At 38.0% G+C, this 17535-nt stretch overlaps 1 protein-coding gene across 6 annotated transcripts in view; it reads right to left on the reverse strand.

Annotated features, from left to right (window-relative positions):
* Positions 1–17283, reverse strand: part of arhgap21b (Rho GTPase activating protein 21b) — a 47241-nt gene extending 29958 nt beyond the window's left edge. For 4 of the 6 annotated variants that reach the window (XR_008963042.1, XR_008963041.1, XM_057334869.1 and 1 more), the window contains exons 1-2: positions 17079–17282; positions 15969–16146 (exon numbers count right to left, since the gene is read on the reverse strand). Coding sequence is in view for 3 of the 6 variants with exons in the window: in XM_057334869.1 (XP_057190852.1) it covers positions 15969–16049 (81 nt within the window). In the remaining 3 variants the exon portion in view is untranslated. Of the gene's footprint in view, positions 1–15968; positions 16147–17078 lie in introns of all 6 variants that reach the window. The other 2 variants (XR_008963040.1, XM_057334867.1) reach the window with 2 other exon arrangements.
* Between the last annotated feature and the right edge of the window lie 252 nt (positions 17284–17535).

A 17535-nucleotide genomic window follows, 5' to 3' on the forward strand; every position in this document is an offset into this window, starting at 1 on the left:
GGGTTGGGCGATGTCTACCAAATTGGCATCGGACGATGCCTACAGTGAAACATTGCGATGGACGATGACATTGGGGGGCGGGGCGAAGCGGGGCGGGGGTTTTTGTATATCAGTTTGCTAGATGGCCATCTGCCAAAACATTAAAAACAATTATATCAGTGCTCCAGACTACGACCAAAACACATTTTGTGACCAGTTTTCAAGACGGCATGATTTTTTTTCACAAGTACTCGCACATGTACGACCTGCAAATTTGGAATTTCTTCCGGTTGTTATTTCATGTGGAAAGACGAGTAGATCGTGAGCCCACCAGTGTAGGCTATGTAATAAGTCAACTATGCTGGTCACGCGGCACTGATGTTTCCCGCTGCCATTGCGAACGCGCACAGTTCAGGTCGTCATTGACAAGTTTACACACACACAACGTGAGCGCATTACTACTATTCACTGTTTGCGTTCACTTTCTACGTCCGTCTCAGTCTCGCGCACACATGCGTCGCGCAGATTCCAAATTATACTCAACTGCGGATAAGCATCGAGCTCGAAACATGCGCAGAATGTCATACTGTGGACTCGGCTGTCAACATTTGTCTTGGGAATGTGCTGTATGCGTACGCGGACGACCGCGGACCCTCCTGATGACGAAAATTGCGTCATGCAGGGGAATCATGATGCCGGCCCAACACCACTGTCAAATGTGAATAAATCACCAGGTCCTGATCATATTGCCCCATTATTTTTAAAACTAGTGGCCGATTTTATTTTGCTTCCATTGACTCATCTTTTTAATCTCTCATTAACAACTAATACAATTCCTAAGATCTGGAAATCAGCATTTGTCGCCCTTCTAGCAAAAAGTGGTGATCCTTTTTTAATGGATAACTATAGACCTATATCCAAGCTCTGTATTCTTTCAAAACTTCTGGAAAAATTAGTAAGCAAGCAGTTGACACAGTATTTAAATGGGAATAATGTTTTATCTTGTAATCAATCCGGTTTCTGCAAGGGACATAGTACTACCTCAGCTGTCTTAAAAGTTCTAAATGACATTGTAGAGTCTTTGGATAATAAACAACATTGTGTATGTCTCTTTATTGACTTATTAAAGGCCTTTGATACTGTGGATCACAACATATTATTAGAGATGCTTAGATGTGTGGGTCTATCAGAACACGTTATTTTATGGTTCACTTAAACGGTAGAACCCAATGTGTTCAGGAGGAAGGTGTTCAGTCACACTTTTTGGAAATTATCAAGGAAGTTCCACAGGGATCTGTATTGGGACCATTATTATTTTGCATATACATAAACTGCCTTGACTTTGATTTAGATAATGCAAGGTTTCATTTCTATGCGGATGATACTATTGTATATTGTTCAGCTCCCTCTAAGCAACAATCTGTGGCTGCATTACAGTCTGTTTTTGATATTACTCAAAGAAGGTTTTGTGCATTGCAGTTGGTTCTGATTGTTGATAAAACAAAATGTATGGTATTTTCAAACTCTAGAACTTCTTTAAAGAACTCCTTTGTCCTTTAAGCTTCTCAGGGGAGCCAAATTAATTCAGTATCAGAGTACAAATATCTGGGTATTATCATTGATGACAAATTAAATTTTGGTTCACATATTAAGTATATGAGCAAAAAACTAAAGATGAAGTTAGGGTTTTATTTTAGAGACGAATCATGTTTTCCATTTAAGGTGAGAAAGAAATTAGTGTCTGCTACATTTTTATCAGTTCTGGACTATGGGGATGTGGTCTTCCAGCACTCCCCTTCTTATCTCCTTTCCTCCCTGGATGCTGTGTACCATGGTGCTCTGAGATTTATTACTGATTGTAAATTTTTAATCCATCATTGTGAACTGTATGAAAAAGTTGCTTGGCCTTCCTTAAGAACTCATATATAAACAAATACCAATGCATTTTTCTCGAAGGCAATTCTGGGTCATTTGCCAAATTATCTGTTGCCTCATCCAAAGGACTATGTCTGGAAATCATTCATTACGTTCTCAATCAATTTATAACCTCTGTTTGCCCTTTGCTAGAACTGAGCTTGCTAAAACCTTTCAAATACGCTGCTGCTTTTGAATGGAATCTTCTCCAAAAGGAGATGAAGTTACAAAATGTGGTGTCTTATAATTGTTTTAAGTCCTTACTATATAATTTAGAGAGTAATTCAACGGTGTGTAATTGTTTTTAACTGGTTTTATGTTGGTTTTTGTAACATATGTTGTATTTGTTGTCTATTTGTATATGCAAACTCGGCTGATTATCTTGGCCAGGACACTCCTGGAAAAGAGACTTTTAATCTCAGTGAGTCCTTTCCTGGTTAAATAAAGGTATTATTTACCCAGCCCTAGACAGGACCCCTTCCAGTGTATTCGAAAGCATGCCTTCCAGAGCCAACAAACTTCTGGAAACTCTACTGACAAAGGAAATAGTGATCTGAACCTGCGTATGTATATTCAGGGACAAAAAAACTGTGTGTCCTCCATGTGAGATCACAATCTCAACCGGATGCAAATCCGGAATAGTGCTCAGTCATGCAGAATGTATGTGGTGGTTTCGCTCTGGGACGAGTGGGCAAGGATTGCTATTCCAAAGAGATTTCCAAACATTCAGCAGCTTCAGGATTGACACTACTGTCCTTTACGGTGTGTTGACAGACCAAACAATATATTTCTTACCAACATCTTCATGTGCCACAACAATCAAATGACAGCAACTTTGCCACCTCTGGTCTGGGGATGATTAGGGAAAAGGGACAGACAGGTTGTGTGAGGGGGCATTCAAATGGCAGATTGTTATGTTAATGATAAAAACATTTTGTCCACCATTTCTTAAAAGTCTAGTAGGCTGAACTAGACAACATTTCATAAGCTTAATATTGTCCCTTTTAAAAGAAAGCTAATGTATACCTGTTTTTCATTTAAATATGCAAAGACACAAAATAAAGCTTTGTTGATTATGGTTGATTAAGTCCAATTAACTAACTTCAAGAGAATCCAGTTCTCAGACATAGTTCACAACAAATGCCTAAATGGTCAAAACATTTGCAAACAGACCTTTGTTTTTCCTGAGCTTTAACAAAGTGATCCAAACATTAGTATTTTAAGTCTCCAATTTATTAATTGTTATTGTCAAAAAGCTAGATGCAAAATGATTTTACCTTTAAAAAAAATTCCATGCAAAGCCATTTTTTAAACCAGTGGATCTTAAAAGAAAGTGAGAATTTATTAAAAGTTTTTTCCATTAACAAAATATGAAATAAATAATAATAGGTCCAGACTGTGTTGGTGTAGGTGTGTGTTATTCTCTCTGCCTGTTTCCTCCCTCCATCTTCTTGGACTGTGTTTACGTAACAGAGTTGTGGCACTCATGCAAAGTAGACACACTCCCTCTAACTATCCAACACATTTTGCTCAACCACACACTCTACACCACAACCTTTAGAGAGTGAAAATATTAGCAAAATGTAAAAAAACAACAGCTATAATTCAAACTACTAAACTGAAAAACGCATCATGGTTGGTGTGGTATTTCAACTATAAACGTTTGATTTGAAGTCAAAATCACTTGTGGATGCTAAATTCTGCATCATCACTGCCACTAGGCTGTTAAGCCCTAACATCATAATACTAACTACTAGAGTCTTAGAGAGTCTGATGGGTCTAAGTACCAGAGCACTTGAGTACAAAGTTTATTTTGGTGACTCATTACGATTTTTGGTCGAACAACATGAATCTAATTGATAGGGGTGGGATAAAAAAAATTCTCGATGAATATTGATTCAATCGGCTAGCGATTTTAATCGATTCACAAATTTTAAAAAATAGTTACATTTTTTAACTTTACTAAATATAATAACGATATGTCTTTGGAACAAATAAGGCGGAAGTCAACTGCAAGAGCGGTGCAGCACCGGGACCTTTTACGCAGACCATATACCTGTAGGTGCAATAGAGAAAACCAAATATATTCAGCCCTATAGGACTAAACTGCAAGATCAACAAAATACATTTTTAGGATGGTCTTTCTCTGCATCTGCTCTGTGCAGTGAGTGAGCGGCAGGGAGAAACAGCGCATTCAATTTACTAACATTATACTTGTCACTTGTCAGGAAATAGCATTTCCCAAAACCTGTCAGTTAGACTTAACAACATGAACATACTTCTGTAAATATGCACAGTTTGTTAGCCAAACGGACGCGCTGGCTGCTCTGCACTGGACTACTACACTAATATTGGTCAAATAACCGCTCTTTTGATGTATGTGTATGATGATTTTATCATACTATGTGGCAATGCGTGGAAGTGACTAGGGATGTAACGATTCACTCAGCTCACGATGCGATGCGAGTCACGATTCTGATCTCACGATGCGATTTATTCCCGATTTACTCACGATTTATTTTTACAAAATGAGAAACAAATTAGAAATGAACAACTTCCCTTGCATTATTTCTTAAATGCTTCACGTTTCTTTGTATAATAAAATAATGTTTTATTTCAAATAACAAAACTAAACTGCAATTTTATAACAAATTAATAATAGAAAAAGTCTCTTTAATATAAACCATCTAATACTGTCTGAGCTTTTCTTGGATTTTTTTGCATTTAAGAAATATCAGCATGTCCACGTTTAGATTTGCAGTGAAAATAGCGGCCCCTGCTGTTCAAAAAATGTATTGCGATTCAGTTCACACCTCAACCGATTTGAATCGTCACTCATTATAACCGATTTTCAACCGGCTCACGGTGAATCGTTACATCCCTAGAAGTGACTGTCATTTAACATACAGCACTAATGATTCACGTTTAATTACTATTATGTACAGTACTTGTTTTAATGTCTGACAGCAGAATATGTCAATGAGAATGGCTTTACTGGGAACTCAGTAAAGAGTAATTAGCCAAAGTACCAGCACTTGTCTGACTATGAGCACAAATGTGACGCGATGACATCTAAAATATGCTAATTAGTACATCAAGAATCGATTCTGAATCGAATCGTGAGGGACCAAAGGATGCTCACCCCTACTAATCAATAACCGATGTTGATATTCAAAAAGTATGGTGACTAGTGTCGTGTCAATATATACATAAGATTTTGCAATCATCACACATGTATAATACAATATCATGTACACCAAACTGTACACAAAAAAAAAACATTTTACTCAATATTTTCACAATCACTGAAAAAGTTAACAAATTATCAGTTATTCTTTATAATCCTGCTGTTGCAAAAAAAAGGTGCTAAATGGAGTTTAGCTGATCAAATCCAACAGAACACATCTTTAAATGTTTATATAAAAACTTACACAGACACCACAGCAAACAGTGGTGCGAGTTACAGGTTATTTCCATTCGCCCCACTGGCACATTCTAATAAGATCTATGACATAACCTGGCACAAATACTGCAAATGTTTGTGATACCCTCCACACACACTCCCATTGTTTGGAAGTGTAAGGAGCACCAACTCTTTCAGGATACGCCTGTTTATAATTCATGATCCGCACAGATGCACCTGGACAACATGTTACACTCCCTGGGGATGGCTGGGATCACATAAGCCATAAGAATTTCCCTTTTTAGATAAGTTACTTCATATTCCAAAACTAGATAAGCTACTTCATATTCTCCCTGACGGATATAAACACGGACATTTGAAGATGTTTAAGGTGTTTATGATTCTGGTATCTTCAGCGGGCAAGTGGTGATCCAGAGAAGAGTTGTGGCCTAATGGTTAGAGAGTCGGACTCGTGACCAGAAGGTTGCCGGTTCGATTCCCAGGGCTGGCGGGTAACAACTGAGGTGCCCTTGAGCAAGGCACCTTACCCCTACTTGCTCCTCTGGACAAATCCAATATGTATAAAGATTCATTAGCTCATTGTGTGTAGATTGTATGAATATTACCGTTTACTCTTGAACCATGAAGGATTTATTCTTCAATACTGTATGTTTTGCTTGAAATGCCACTGCTTCCTGCTTCTATTCTAGAGCTATCTAGTGATAGCTGCTATCTAGTGATAGCTGCCCACTGCTCCGGGTGTACGTGTGTTCACCACCTGCTGTGCGTGTGTTCACTACTCTCTGGATGGGTTAAATGCAGAGGTCACATTTCGTTGCCTTGTACTTGTACATGTGCAATGACAATAACGTTGAATCTAAATCTAAACAAATGTGAATTCATCATGTCCTGCTGGAGGAACATTTTTGCGAGATGTTTGCACTATTTGCAAACGATGCAACTTCTGTAGAAGTCAATTGTACAATTTTCATTGTACAAGTCAAATGACTTCTACCATCCTATATGGACAAATAACTACACTAAATGAGTCTGGCATGCTGCTCTTTTAAGGCACTGGGCAGTGACTGGAATCAATTTGTCTTTCTCTATTGAATTGAGAATGTATATTACTCTTCCGGTAGAGGAGTTAATCATTTGACAATCAGAAACATGGCTGAGAAACGGGAAAACACAATCCATGTGCAGCAGAAAGCTAGAAATGTAACAAATGCATTTTTGACTCTTACTACAATAGGCGTCTGCCACATGCAAAATCATGCAACACCAGGCTACATCAATTAGGATGTTGCTAATAATTATTATTTTGATACCATAGGTAGACATTTTTTCAAAATAAATATAAGAGTCAAGTAATTCAACTATTATTTTAACTAGGGCTGCCCTCGACTAGAGATTTCTTTGGTCGACTAGTAGTTGTTCATTTAGGCCATTAGTAGACTATTTGCACGTTTATGATATTAATTGAAATATTTCAATATACATGGGGAATGGGGACATGAGATGATGGTTTAAGATTCATGTATGAAAAATATATTTTATCTAACATTGCTTAGATTGTTCTAAATTACAGAGCTATACAAACCCATTATAATGAGCCTTTAAAATATAAATTAAGTGCTCAAGCGCACTCATAATGCAATCCGCTGTGACACCGCCACCGCCATTATATGTCTCAATATAATAGTTCTCTAGTGAACTAGTGAAAATTGAAAAAAAAAGATGGAGTAAATATCAATTTTAGGCAAACGAACCAAAACAGCAAAGTAAAATATTAGTGCAAAAAATAAAAAGGCCTACGGACTCATAACAAAACCTTTTTTCTCTGGATCCGACCGCAAAAATAGCCTATAATGTGAAAAATAGCCTATAATGTGAGTATTTTCTTCAAAAACAAAATTAAATTGTAGCAATATTTTAAACGTATAGAATATAAAACAAAATAGAGAGAAAACATTCTGCTTAGTTGGTTTTTTGTCATTAAATCAAACTTTTAAGTCTTCAGCCAAAGTTTAAATCCTGACTTGTTGTTTCCCCTCGTTTACGCATTATGTCCGTATGCGGTCTTTTGCAGTTGTTTAAACGCATTTGACCACAAGAGCTTCTTCTGTCAGGCTAGAAAAAGGCTTAAAGAACTTAAAACGCAGTTATGAGCAGCAGGCTGTGTAATATGAGTGATTTTTTTATTTTTGTTTTAACTTAGATTATGACAATTTGACTAATAGCAGTGTCTGCCAACAAATATAAACAAAAAGCATGCTTCAGAACAGTTTGAGAACGTGCTTAAAAGTTTTGAGCAATGTATTATTACTATGAATTAGACTGCTATCTTGTACCCTGCAATAAACGCTTACTCAAGTGCACTGATTTGAAAAGACATGTCTTCAATAAATGTTTAATTAAAGCAATATTCTTTATCACTTCTCATTATTTAATTTAGATTTAATGAGATGAAGGTGGAAAAAAGAAAATCGACCAAAGATATCAGCCATTGGCAGGCCTGATTTCTTAAAATCGGCATCGGCCAGAGAAAAACCCATATCAGTCGACCTCATGCTCATAATACCATTCCATTATCCAAGTTAACGGTAGTGTTATAGCGAACGGCTATGTAAAGCGACTAACATGGTGCGTATACATTTTTTTAATTATATACAGACAATCGACTAATAAAAATGTGTTCAAATAATTGTCTTCTAGTTGAATAATGAATAGTGGACCGAAAGGGGAAGCCCTAATTTTAACTGTACAAAGTGCACACCTGCTTTGAAATGCAAAATGTCTACTTCTTGCTGTGTTTGTGATTGTACACTTATCAGAGATTCTTGTAAAATAATGGGTCACCTCAGAGATGATGTAGTTTTGTAGGCTAACCCGGAAGTAAGCGCAGCGCTGGTTCCCTCGACTGAAAGCCTATGCATTTTTCCCTCTAGACTTTTGGAAGATCGCAAAAAATAAGCTCTGTGATTCACAAAGGTTTATGATGTTAACACGTTTTCTATATAAAGATAATCTTTACAAATTAACACCACATTTGTTACTGTTGAAGCAGAAAAACAATCGGCAAAAGTAAAAAGCTAACACGATGCTATAAACGGACTACACATAAGGTCGCTCGATATCAACGTCACAACCACCAAGCCCCCGACAACTCTTTCAAACTTTATTAAAAATGTGTTCCCTGTGAAGTATTTACTCCGTGAATGAATCCGCATCTACGTTTTAAGAGATTTGTGCCCATGTTGCATTATTTGAGAGCTTTATATGCGCGATGACGTCTAACATCCCAGCCAAAGGAAGTAGTCACTTTTAGCAACCGCCATTTTAAAGATACAATAAGGCTTTAAAAAACCACAAGCGGGTTATAATGGTTTTATGTCATAGAATAAAACGTGAAAATATTTAGAGGTTTTGTTTACCACAGTCCTTATTCCTGTCTATTTACCAAATACCCATTCAAAAAACCCATAGACTTTGGAGCGATGGAACTGGAATTCCTAAAATGCTAACTCGCTTCTGGGTTTTGCATACAAAAATACATCATCTCTGAGCCTCCCTATACCAGGAAAGGTCAGTCAACTCCACCAATGTCTCTTTATTCACCGAGTAAACTGTGGTCAACCAATAAATTAAGAAACGCCTAGGGCAAGAACAGAGACAAAAGAAAATGGACATGACATAGTGGGACCTTTTAAGGACAAAAACAATTAACTTAACTTACAATAAACATGCATGAGAAAACTGAGTAACATTGCCCTGCAAGTATGATAAGTTAATACAAGGACTACTAATATAAAATTATCAAACAAAGCAAAAACCTAAACACAAGTAACTAATTAAAACCCTGTGTGGATGCAGAGCTCAGAATTTTCATCCAATAAACTCTCAGCTTATCTAATCAGCATGCAGGCAACAAGTTTCCTTTCCACACTGCTCAGTTTGAAACCTCATCACTCAGTAATGAAGACAGACCTACCACTGGCAGGCAAGAAACATCCCTTCCCCATCTCCATTTGAGCAGAAAAACAGAGCCACTGCAGCATATTAGATTAAAGGGGAGGGTCGTTGTGTACAGAAATAAATAGATTCTATAAATAAGTGACCTTCGACCTGCTGTGAATGTGGGCATGAGTCTATAACAAAGGTCTTCATTCAGAAAGCCGGTAGAGAGTTGTCAGACCTCACACAAAAATGCTAATTCATGGGAGTGAACTAATAGCGTACCAGGGCAGCAAACGTATCAGTGCTACTTGTAAACTAGGGCTGGTCCGAATACCATTTTTGGAGCTTCGAAGCTTCGGTAGTAATCAACACCGAATATACGAAGCTTCGGAGGGAGGGGGCTGAACATATTCTTCTCCCTAATAAAGGCAGGAATCTCGGTGTCTGTCTGTCTGTTTGCATTTTTATTATGTTGAGAACCGTTCATCCGTGGTGGGTGTTAGGGATGGGTACCGAAACCTGGTATTAAACGGGCCCCGGGGCAAAATTATGAAAGACCGTAGCATCGATAAGCTCTTCCCTTATCGGTTCTCTTGCGTTATCTTGCACATTTTATCTCAACAATACTTTCTAATTTTCAACAACAACAAACATTTAGTCTTTGGCGCATGCATATTCGTTATTCCCAGCAGGGCGCGTGAGGCGGTGCGGCATGTCTCGTGTCTCCTGTGCAGTTTGTGTCTACACAGCGCACACACACGAACAGCCACACAGAAGAAATACGCTCTTAATTTGCGACGATGGCAGAGAGAACTAAACATTCAAAAGTGTGGTTACACTTCACCAAAGTTGTCAAAGCACCTGTCAAAAGTGCATCATGTACAGACAGAGAGGTGCACTGTTTTTGACTGCTTAGCCCAATCTAGTTCATCTCTTGATGCCCCATCTACGTAAGTGATGTATGCTGAATGCTAACAGATGTTACTTGAACTCTGACATGCTAATGCCATTCACCCTATTTAAAACAACTGTAAATTCGATTTAACTGGTTTCCATAACCTTAAAACTATGCTAATTCCACATGGGTGAAATTACACATTTAATCCATTTTCTATTAGTTAACTATTTAAAAAAATAAATCAGCCTATATGTGTAATAATTTATTATTACACTGAACTGAAATAATTCAGTGCAGTATACACAAAATCAACAAATACATAACTATTTAGAGTAAAATTCAATTACCCTTATAAAGATTTTGAATTGTTTTTAAGATGCAGCAAACCAATCCACTCCTTCTGATTCTACTGGTCCATTAAAGTACCAGACCGATAAACAGTATCGATAAGAGTAGTGTAGCAAGGTTCAAAGTAGGGAAGGAAGGAGGCGGGAACCGGCGAACATTTAACAAACTTTAATAAAATAAATAAACAATAACACGGAAGTAAAATGGCCGACAGCCACCTCACGGTCGACTGCCGGCCACACAAACATAAAGCAAACATTACATGATCCAGTCCCGGTCCTCTCTCGTCGGCAGTCCTGTTGCTCGTCCTCTTATGCTCCCGATCTCCTCCGTGAGGCATGCGGGACCGGTGCGCGTACAGTTGATACTCATTATCACTCACGCCCCGCCTTCCTGCCCCACGGCTCTCGTCCCGTCTTCCTCGCTACAAGTAGTAATACCGTTAAAATCTTAAGGATACCCAACCCTAGCGGGTGTGTTGCTGCGGAACTAAGGGAGTACAGTGCATTTTGGTGCAATATGGACACGCGACACTTTCAGAATTAATCAACTTTTAATAAACAGAACAGCGCGTGCCGGAAGCGTCGCTCCTCTCATTAAAATAGTTCCGTTTTGTTTTTAATGGCAAATTATATTTCGTTTAATGTAGAATTAATCTCTGTTAATTTAGAAAAAAAATTTGAGTATTTTTTGTGGTATATTAGATATATTTCGTTTGCTTTCTTTATTACTTTAGTTTAGAAAAATGTTTTGAGTATTTCTTGTTTGTTGCTCAGGCACAGAACCCAGTCTGATTGCCAACCATGCCAAAGACGCGGATTTAAACACATGATGGGCATGAGTCCATTTAAATTCCTCATTCAGCTTCAGCAGTCCCTGTAAGAAAAAAAAACTTTGCATACGTGCGACATAGTGACATGTAACCTGTGTCCTTCCTTACCGTAGTTGCTAGCTCATCACGTCAGAGGACAAGCGCCGATGCACCGGGTATATGACATAAAAATATATTTTCTAATATCGTGCAATCAGTGCTGACCGCTAGCAAACCTTAGCGATTTTTTTTGCAAACGTTAAAAGAACATCACCGTAAATATAAACACAAGATTAAATATAACATACATAAAAGGAACAATTGTCATAAAAATCCTTATTAATGGCAAAAATGACTTACATTTATGGGTCTGCTTGCTCGAGTGAGCGGCCATGTTGGAAAATTCTCTTAGCACTTCGTTTGAAGTGAGGTCCCGAACAATCTTCGTTTGAAGGGCTATCTGGCCCTTCCCCTTACCCCTACCCCTCCAACCAAAAGAGAATTGAGACACCCTTACCCCTTCACGTGAACGCGCCAAACGGAGGGGTAGGGGAAAGTGTAGGGGTAAGGGGTAGAATTGGGATTGGGCCTTACAGAACTCGTGTGATTTTTCAAACTTGATGTTCTATTGTGGTAGGCCAGTTTCAAATCGCATATTTGGCACACTGCCTTTGTCTTGTCCTCACTGAATTTAAAGTGTTCCCACACACCTGAGGTCTTCTGCATTTTTGTTTTCTCTTCCAGAATAGCTAAATAATGATGTTCATAATGTTCACTCATGGGCAATTCATATTCAAGCGCGAACGAGAACCGCTTCGCGGGGGATGCCAGGTGTTACAAAAAAATTATATTCGAATCTCAACCCAACCCACCGAACGAATATTCGAATAATCAAATATTCTGGTCCAGCCCTATTGGAAACGGTACCATTTTTTTCCTGACTTGTTTTGGGACACCAGCTGCTTGGTATTTTTTCACCATGTTTCCTTTCACTCACATGTATATTGTGTAAAAAAGCAGTCATTCCCACTGATATATCAACTGAAGTATTAAATATTCTACTGAACGTATATCCTGAACCACACTCACATTTGCAAGGAAAGAGACAGAATTCACTGCTCAAACTGGGGAAAAAAGCCAAGCAATATGTGGAGTTACTGAACTAAGCTTACTGAAAAAGCAATCAAATCTTCCATTTCTAACAAAGTCAGCAAATCCTGTCAAGCGTAAAGCCAACTGAACAAGTACATGAAACTTGAAAGCTATAAATTTAACTTCCATACCAAAAATATTGCATGTGTCAACTGTCAACGCACTCAGATGGTCACTCACCACATTGACCATGTGTTTAAAGAAAGGGGTTTCAAATCAGCTGTTTGCCATGAAGCCGCACTGAGATCTGGTGGCGTAGTTCAGACTGTTCAGAAAAGCTTCCCCCAGAGCATGAAGAAATGCAAAAAAAACATGTTCGGTGTTCGGTATTATTCGGCCTTTGGCCAAGTGTTTCACATCATGTTCGGCTTCGGCCAAGAATTTTCATTTCGGTGCATCCCTAGTAAAAACCATTCTGGACAAAGACTAGCCCAACCATACAAATGTCTGCTTCAAACTTGCCACATCAGAAAGCAGGTTTAAACACAAACAGCTATGAACACAACCTTAATCACCAACAATCATGGAGCACCAACGGCAACGTTTTGATAATACCAGATTACCAGAATAAGAAAGAACGGGAAAAAGCATTTCCACTAAAAGAGAGTTGAGGTTAGATCTACAGTTGGCATTAGGGCTGCAGCTATTGATTATTTTAGTAATCGAGTATTCTATTGATTTTCCATCGATTAATCGATTATTCGGATAATAAATATTTTTTCTTTATTAAAGAGCAATACTAAATATACAAGAGAAAATAAGACAGGTCTCTTAAAATGAACAACTAATTTGTTTCCTTTTTAGAAAAAATAAAAATTGTATTGCTGAAATTGCATACATTAATATCTGTGAAAAGTTAACCCATTTAATACATTACAATGCCATATTACATTCAAAATGCAATAATACAAATGTATAAATAACAAACATGAATAAACATAGAAAGAATAATTTTAAAGGTAAATAACTAACTTCATCTTATGCATGATGCATTTAGTTTATCTAAATTAGTTTTAGTTTCTTTTTTTTACTATTAAATAGTAATATATTGGTCCACATAAAATATCTTATTTTTTAGTATGTCTGTTTCTTCTAGTGATGGGTCATTCTTGAACGATTCGTTCATTTTGAACTAATCTTTAATGTGACTCGGGAAGAACGAGTCGTCTCGGGGAGTGATTCGTCCAGTCGCGCATGCGCAACATTCTATGGGTCCTGTGACAAAAGAACGAACGACTCGAACCCGAAGACTCGAGAGGTGAACTAATCAATTCTCTTTCCGGCTCTGACTGCATTGGTAAAGCGTAGGGGGCTGTCACGTGATGAACGAACGACTCAAACCCGAAGACTCGAGAGGTGAACTAATCAATTCTCTTTCCGGCTCTGACTGCATTGGTAAAGCGTAGGGGGCTGTCACGTGATGAACGAACGACTCAAACCCGAAGACTCGAGAGGTGAACTAATCAATTCTCTTTCCGGCTCTGACTGCATTGGTAAAGCGTAGGGGGCTGTCACGTGAAGAACGAACGACTCAAACCCGAAGACTCGAGAGGTGAACTAATCAATTCTCTTTCCGGCTCAGACTGCATTGGTAAAGCGTAGGGGGCTGTCACGTGATGAACGAACGACTCGAACCCGAAGACTCGAGAGGTGAACTAATCAATTCTCTTTCCGGCTCAGACTGCATTGGTTTAGCTTACGAAGCTGTCACGTCGTGAACGAACGAGTCAAACCCGAGGACTTGTCAGATAAGAGGTGTGGTGAGCTAATCATAGACTAAAGACCCAGGTAAACAATGAATTAATCTTTTCTTGTTTCTTATAGCATTATAGTTTTGTATTGTTTGTAATGTGATCAACGTTTGCAATAGTAGTAGATGTGTTAGGAAAGTAACATGTAACATTTTAATTATATTTTGCTAAAATGAACGAAATGAACGACATGACTCGAAAAAAGATTCGTTCATTTTGCTGAACGAGACTCAAAGGTCCGAGTCAGTAAAATGATCCGAACTTCCCATCACTACTTTCTTCACTCAAACAATAAAACGTGAAATAAACTCTCAGAGTAACTCTGGAGATGAAGTTCGTGTCCTCATAAAGCGCAGACGCAGACAAATGTGTAGCATGTTAAACTGTGCAGTTCATTCATTCAGACACGCAGAACAGCCAGATGGTATGTGTAAATAACAGGATTCGGCGTCCACAAGTCCGCATCTAGTTTTATGGACTCAGTGAAGCCGGAAAACAAGTGTCACTCACAAAATAGACTAAAACAGAAAAATAGCAGTTCACAATTTCAAAAAACTATCACTTATTTATCTGCATGAGACATATGTGTGAGCGTGTGAACAGACTAAAATGCGTGTGTCTCACGGTGAATGCGTGAGACTTCAGAGCCCTGTAACATGAATAGAGTTTTGCGGGCAGTACGTTAGTAATAACGGTCCGTGGGGAAACGCAGTGCTCCGTGTATTCTGTAGTTAAATGGATTAAACAAAGCTTGGAGGCAACAAAAATTGCCTCGATGATTTTTTGTATTCGAATAACTCGTTTCAGCCCTAGTTGGCATTCAGGAATAATGAGTCCTTTTCACTTGGGAAAGCTTTATTAGAAACCAGCACAGTCAGCAACACCACAACTGCGCTCTTTAATTTGATCTTGTGACCTGAATAACATGTTTTTGCTGAGAGCTTTCCAGCTAAATTCCATGTCTCTGCGAGAAAGTTACAAACAAGTAGGAATTTATCTCTCTTCATACCTCATTTATTACATCATTCCTTAATCCACAAAGGGTGTTACACTGTATGTGTAAAAGAACTGTATGCTTAAATGGTGCACTTTGATATAAATGCTTTCCCTGCCCATTTTAATTCACTTTTAGACCTTAGATATTTTAAAATGAGGCCATCTTTTTGATTCCTAATCCTATAGGTAATACAATTGTAATAAACGTAAGATTACTTATTGTAATTCTTTGTTACTTGTAATCTACAATTCTGTTTCATATCTGTCATACTGCCATGTTGGTCGGAACTGCACCCAAGTTTTTCAGCTATTGTTTCACTTGTGTATATGTTTGAGTGACAATAAAGGGATTTGATTTGGGCTAATGCTGCGTTCCAGACACCTGGGATAAAGGATATTTCACACAAACATCAAACGCGGAAATGACGTCTGGATTTAGTACCATTTAAAGTATTTAGTAAACTCAAACAATGTTACTAATGATTTAGTAACATTTAAATATTGAAAGTATTTATTAGCATTAAAACAGCAATGTTCCAGAAATTATCTCTGAGTTGAGGTTGAAAATATCCTAAATTTGAGGTGTCTGGAAATTTTGCAGAATTCATCCCAAGAAGTAACATTGGGGGCACGAAAATGCTTAGTGGGTACAGTACTAAGCTGGTAATGAAAACATTGGTTTAACTTGGGTTGATCCATGGACCCACCAACATTTTGATGTTCCAGATAATAACTGTATTGTAACATGAATCTCACCTCGCAGTGTGCAGATACAACAGCATAATTCAGTTCATCATCCTCATCGTCATCTCCTTTCCTCCAATGTGTGTCCATCATATCACTACACAGAAACGCCGGAGTACTGTTGCAGTCCACATGTAGAGAAATATCCTTAAATCACACTTTAACATCCAGCTCAATCCCATTTTTCACCCTGGAAGAGCAAAAATACACAAATTTGTACGTTTTTATCACAATTCTTTGTGCCTAAACTGACCACAGCAGTAAAATTTCTCATTAGCAATAAGCATTGACTTGACAACTGGAGTATTTTGTTTCTACCTGAGCCACTTTGCGAAGTAAAATTTAACTTTACTCAATTTTCTACACTAGTGTTCATGCAGAATTGTGTAAATACAACATATTTATATTTTTATAGTTGTATACACAGTTGTAATATACAGTACATTACTATTCACATCTGTACAAAACTCTCCTAACGTTACTTACAACTTCATATATATTACTTTTTTATTCTACGTATTTAATTATCAAATTCTTGTGATATATATTATACTGTATGTATGTAACTACTGAGAGCGCATGGATTGGAAACCACTACAAATTTGTATTGTGTGCACACTTTGCGAATAAAGCCCATTCTAGAAACTCTCAAAAATCGCTTATTCCAGCAAAACACGAGTCTTTTCCACAATGCCACATGGTCGCATGTGCCCCCGTTTATCCATTTACAACTCAAACTGTTAGATATCAAACACAAGCGCACATTAAACATGTTGTATCTCGTTAAAAGAAAATGATAACCCATGATCGAAAGCGTTATCGGAATGTAAGCGACGAGGTTTGATGTAGTGTAGCTACACTGAACGGGTGTCTGTGCGGCTAACAGCGCTGGAAACTTTCTGCTCTGGATTTATGTCGTGTGCTTAAACACGACTAACAAAACACGCACACTTCAAAAGTGTCAAAGTTTCTTTTATTGAGTTAACATAAGCATTTCGCACCGGAATATGTCAACTTTGAGTGTTCTGAGTGATCTACAATGCCACGGGCTTCTGTTAGCATGAGTAGCTAGCAAAACAAAGTAAATGCTAACTGGTATTATAATGGCTAGCCAGCACCTACCTGTTGGGAATAAAGCGCTGATGAAACGTTGTGAACGCCCATTGCGGACGAAAAATCAAAGTCGGTAAATTCGTCAAAACAGAAGGGAGACTTCGTGTCATATCCCAGTTCCGAATGTTTTTGATGGATAAAAACAGTGAGAAAGTTTTCCAATTCCCGGTCCAACTCAACGCGCGCGCGCGCGCAGCATTCGTTGGATCGGGGCTCGAGCGCTCTCGGAATCCTTGGAAACGCCACCCTTTTGCGAGCTGGCAAACCTCCGTCCAATCAGATTCTGTATAACATTTCTTGTTTAAATTTTGTCCAATGGACAGTGTTGTTACAAATAGTACTTTCTCAAAACCATTTGTTGAAGTCGTTTTTAAATATTATGATGAATAAATACATAAAATACATTTAAATCACACTGACTTATTTTTACTGTCTAATTTTCGAAGGTTAACATTTCATTTTAAAT

This window comes from Triplophysa rosa, linkage group LG5 (assembly GCF_024868665.1).
Source record: "Triplophysa rosa linkage group LG5, Trosa_1v2, whole genome shotgun sequence".
Classification (NCBI taxonomy): Eukaryota; Metazoa; Chordata; class Actinopteri; order Cypriniformes; family Nemacheilidae; genus Triplophysa; species Triplophysa rosa.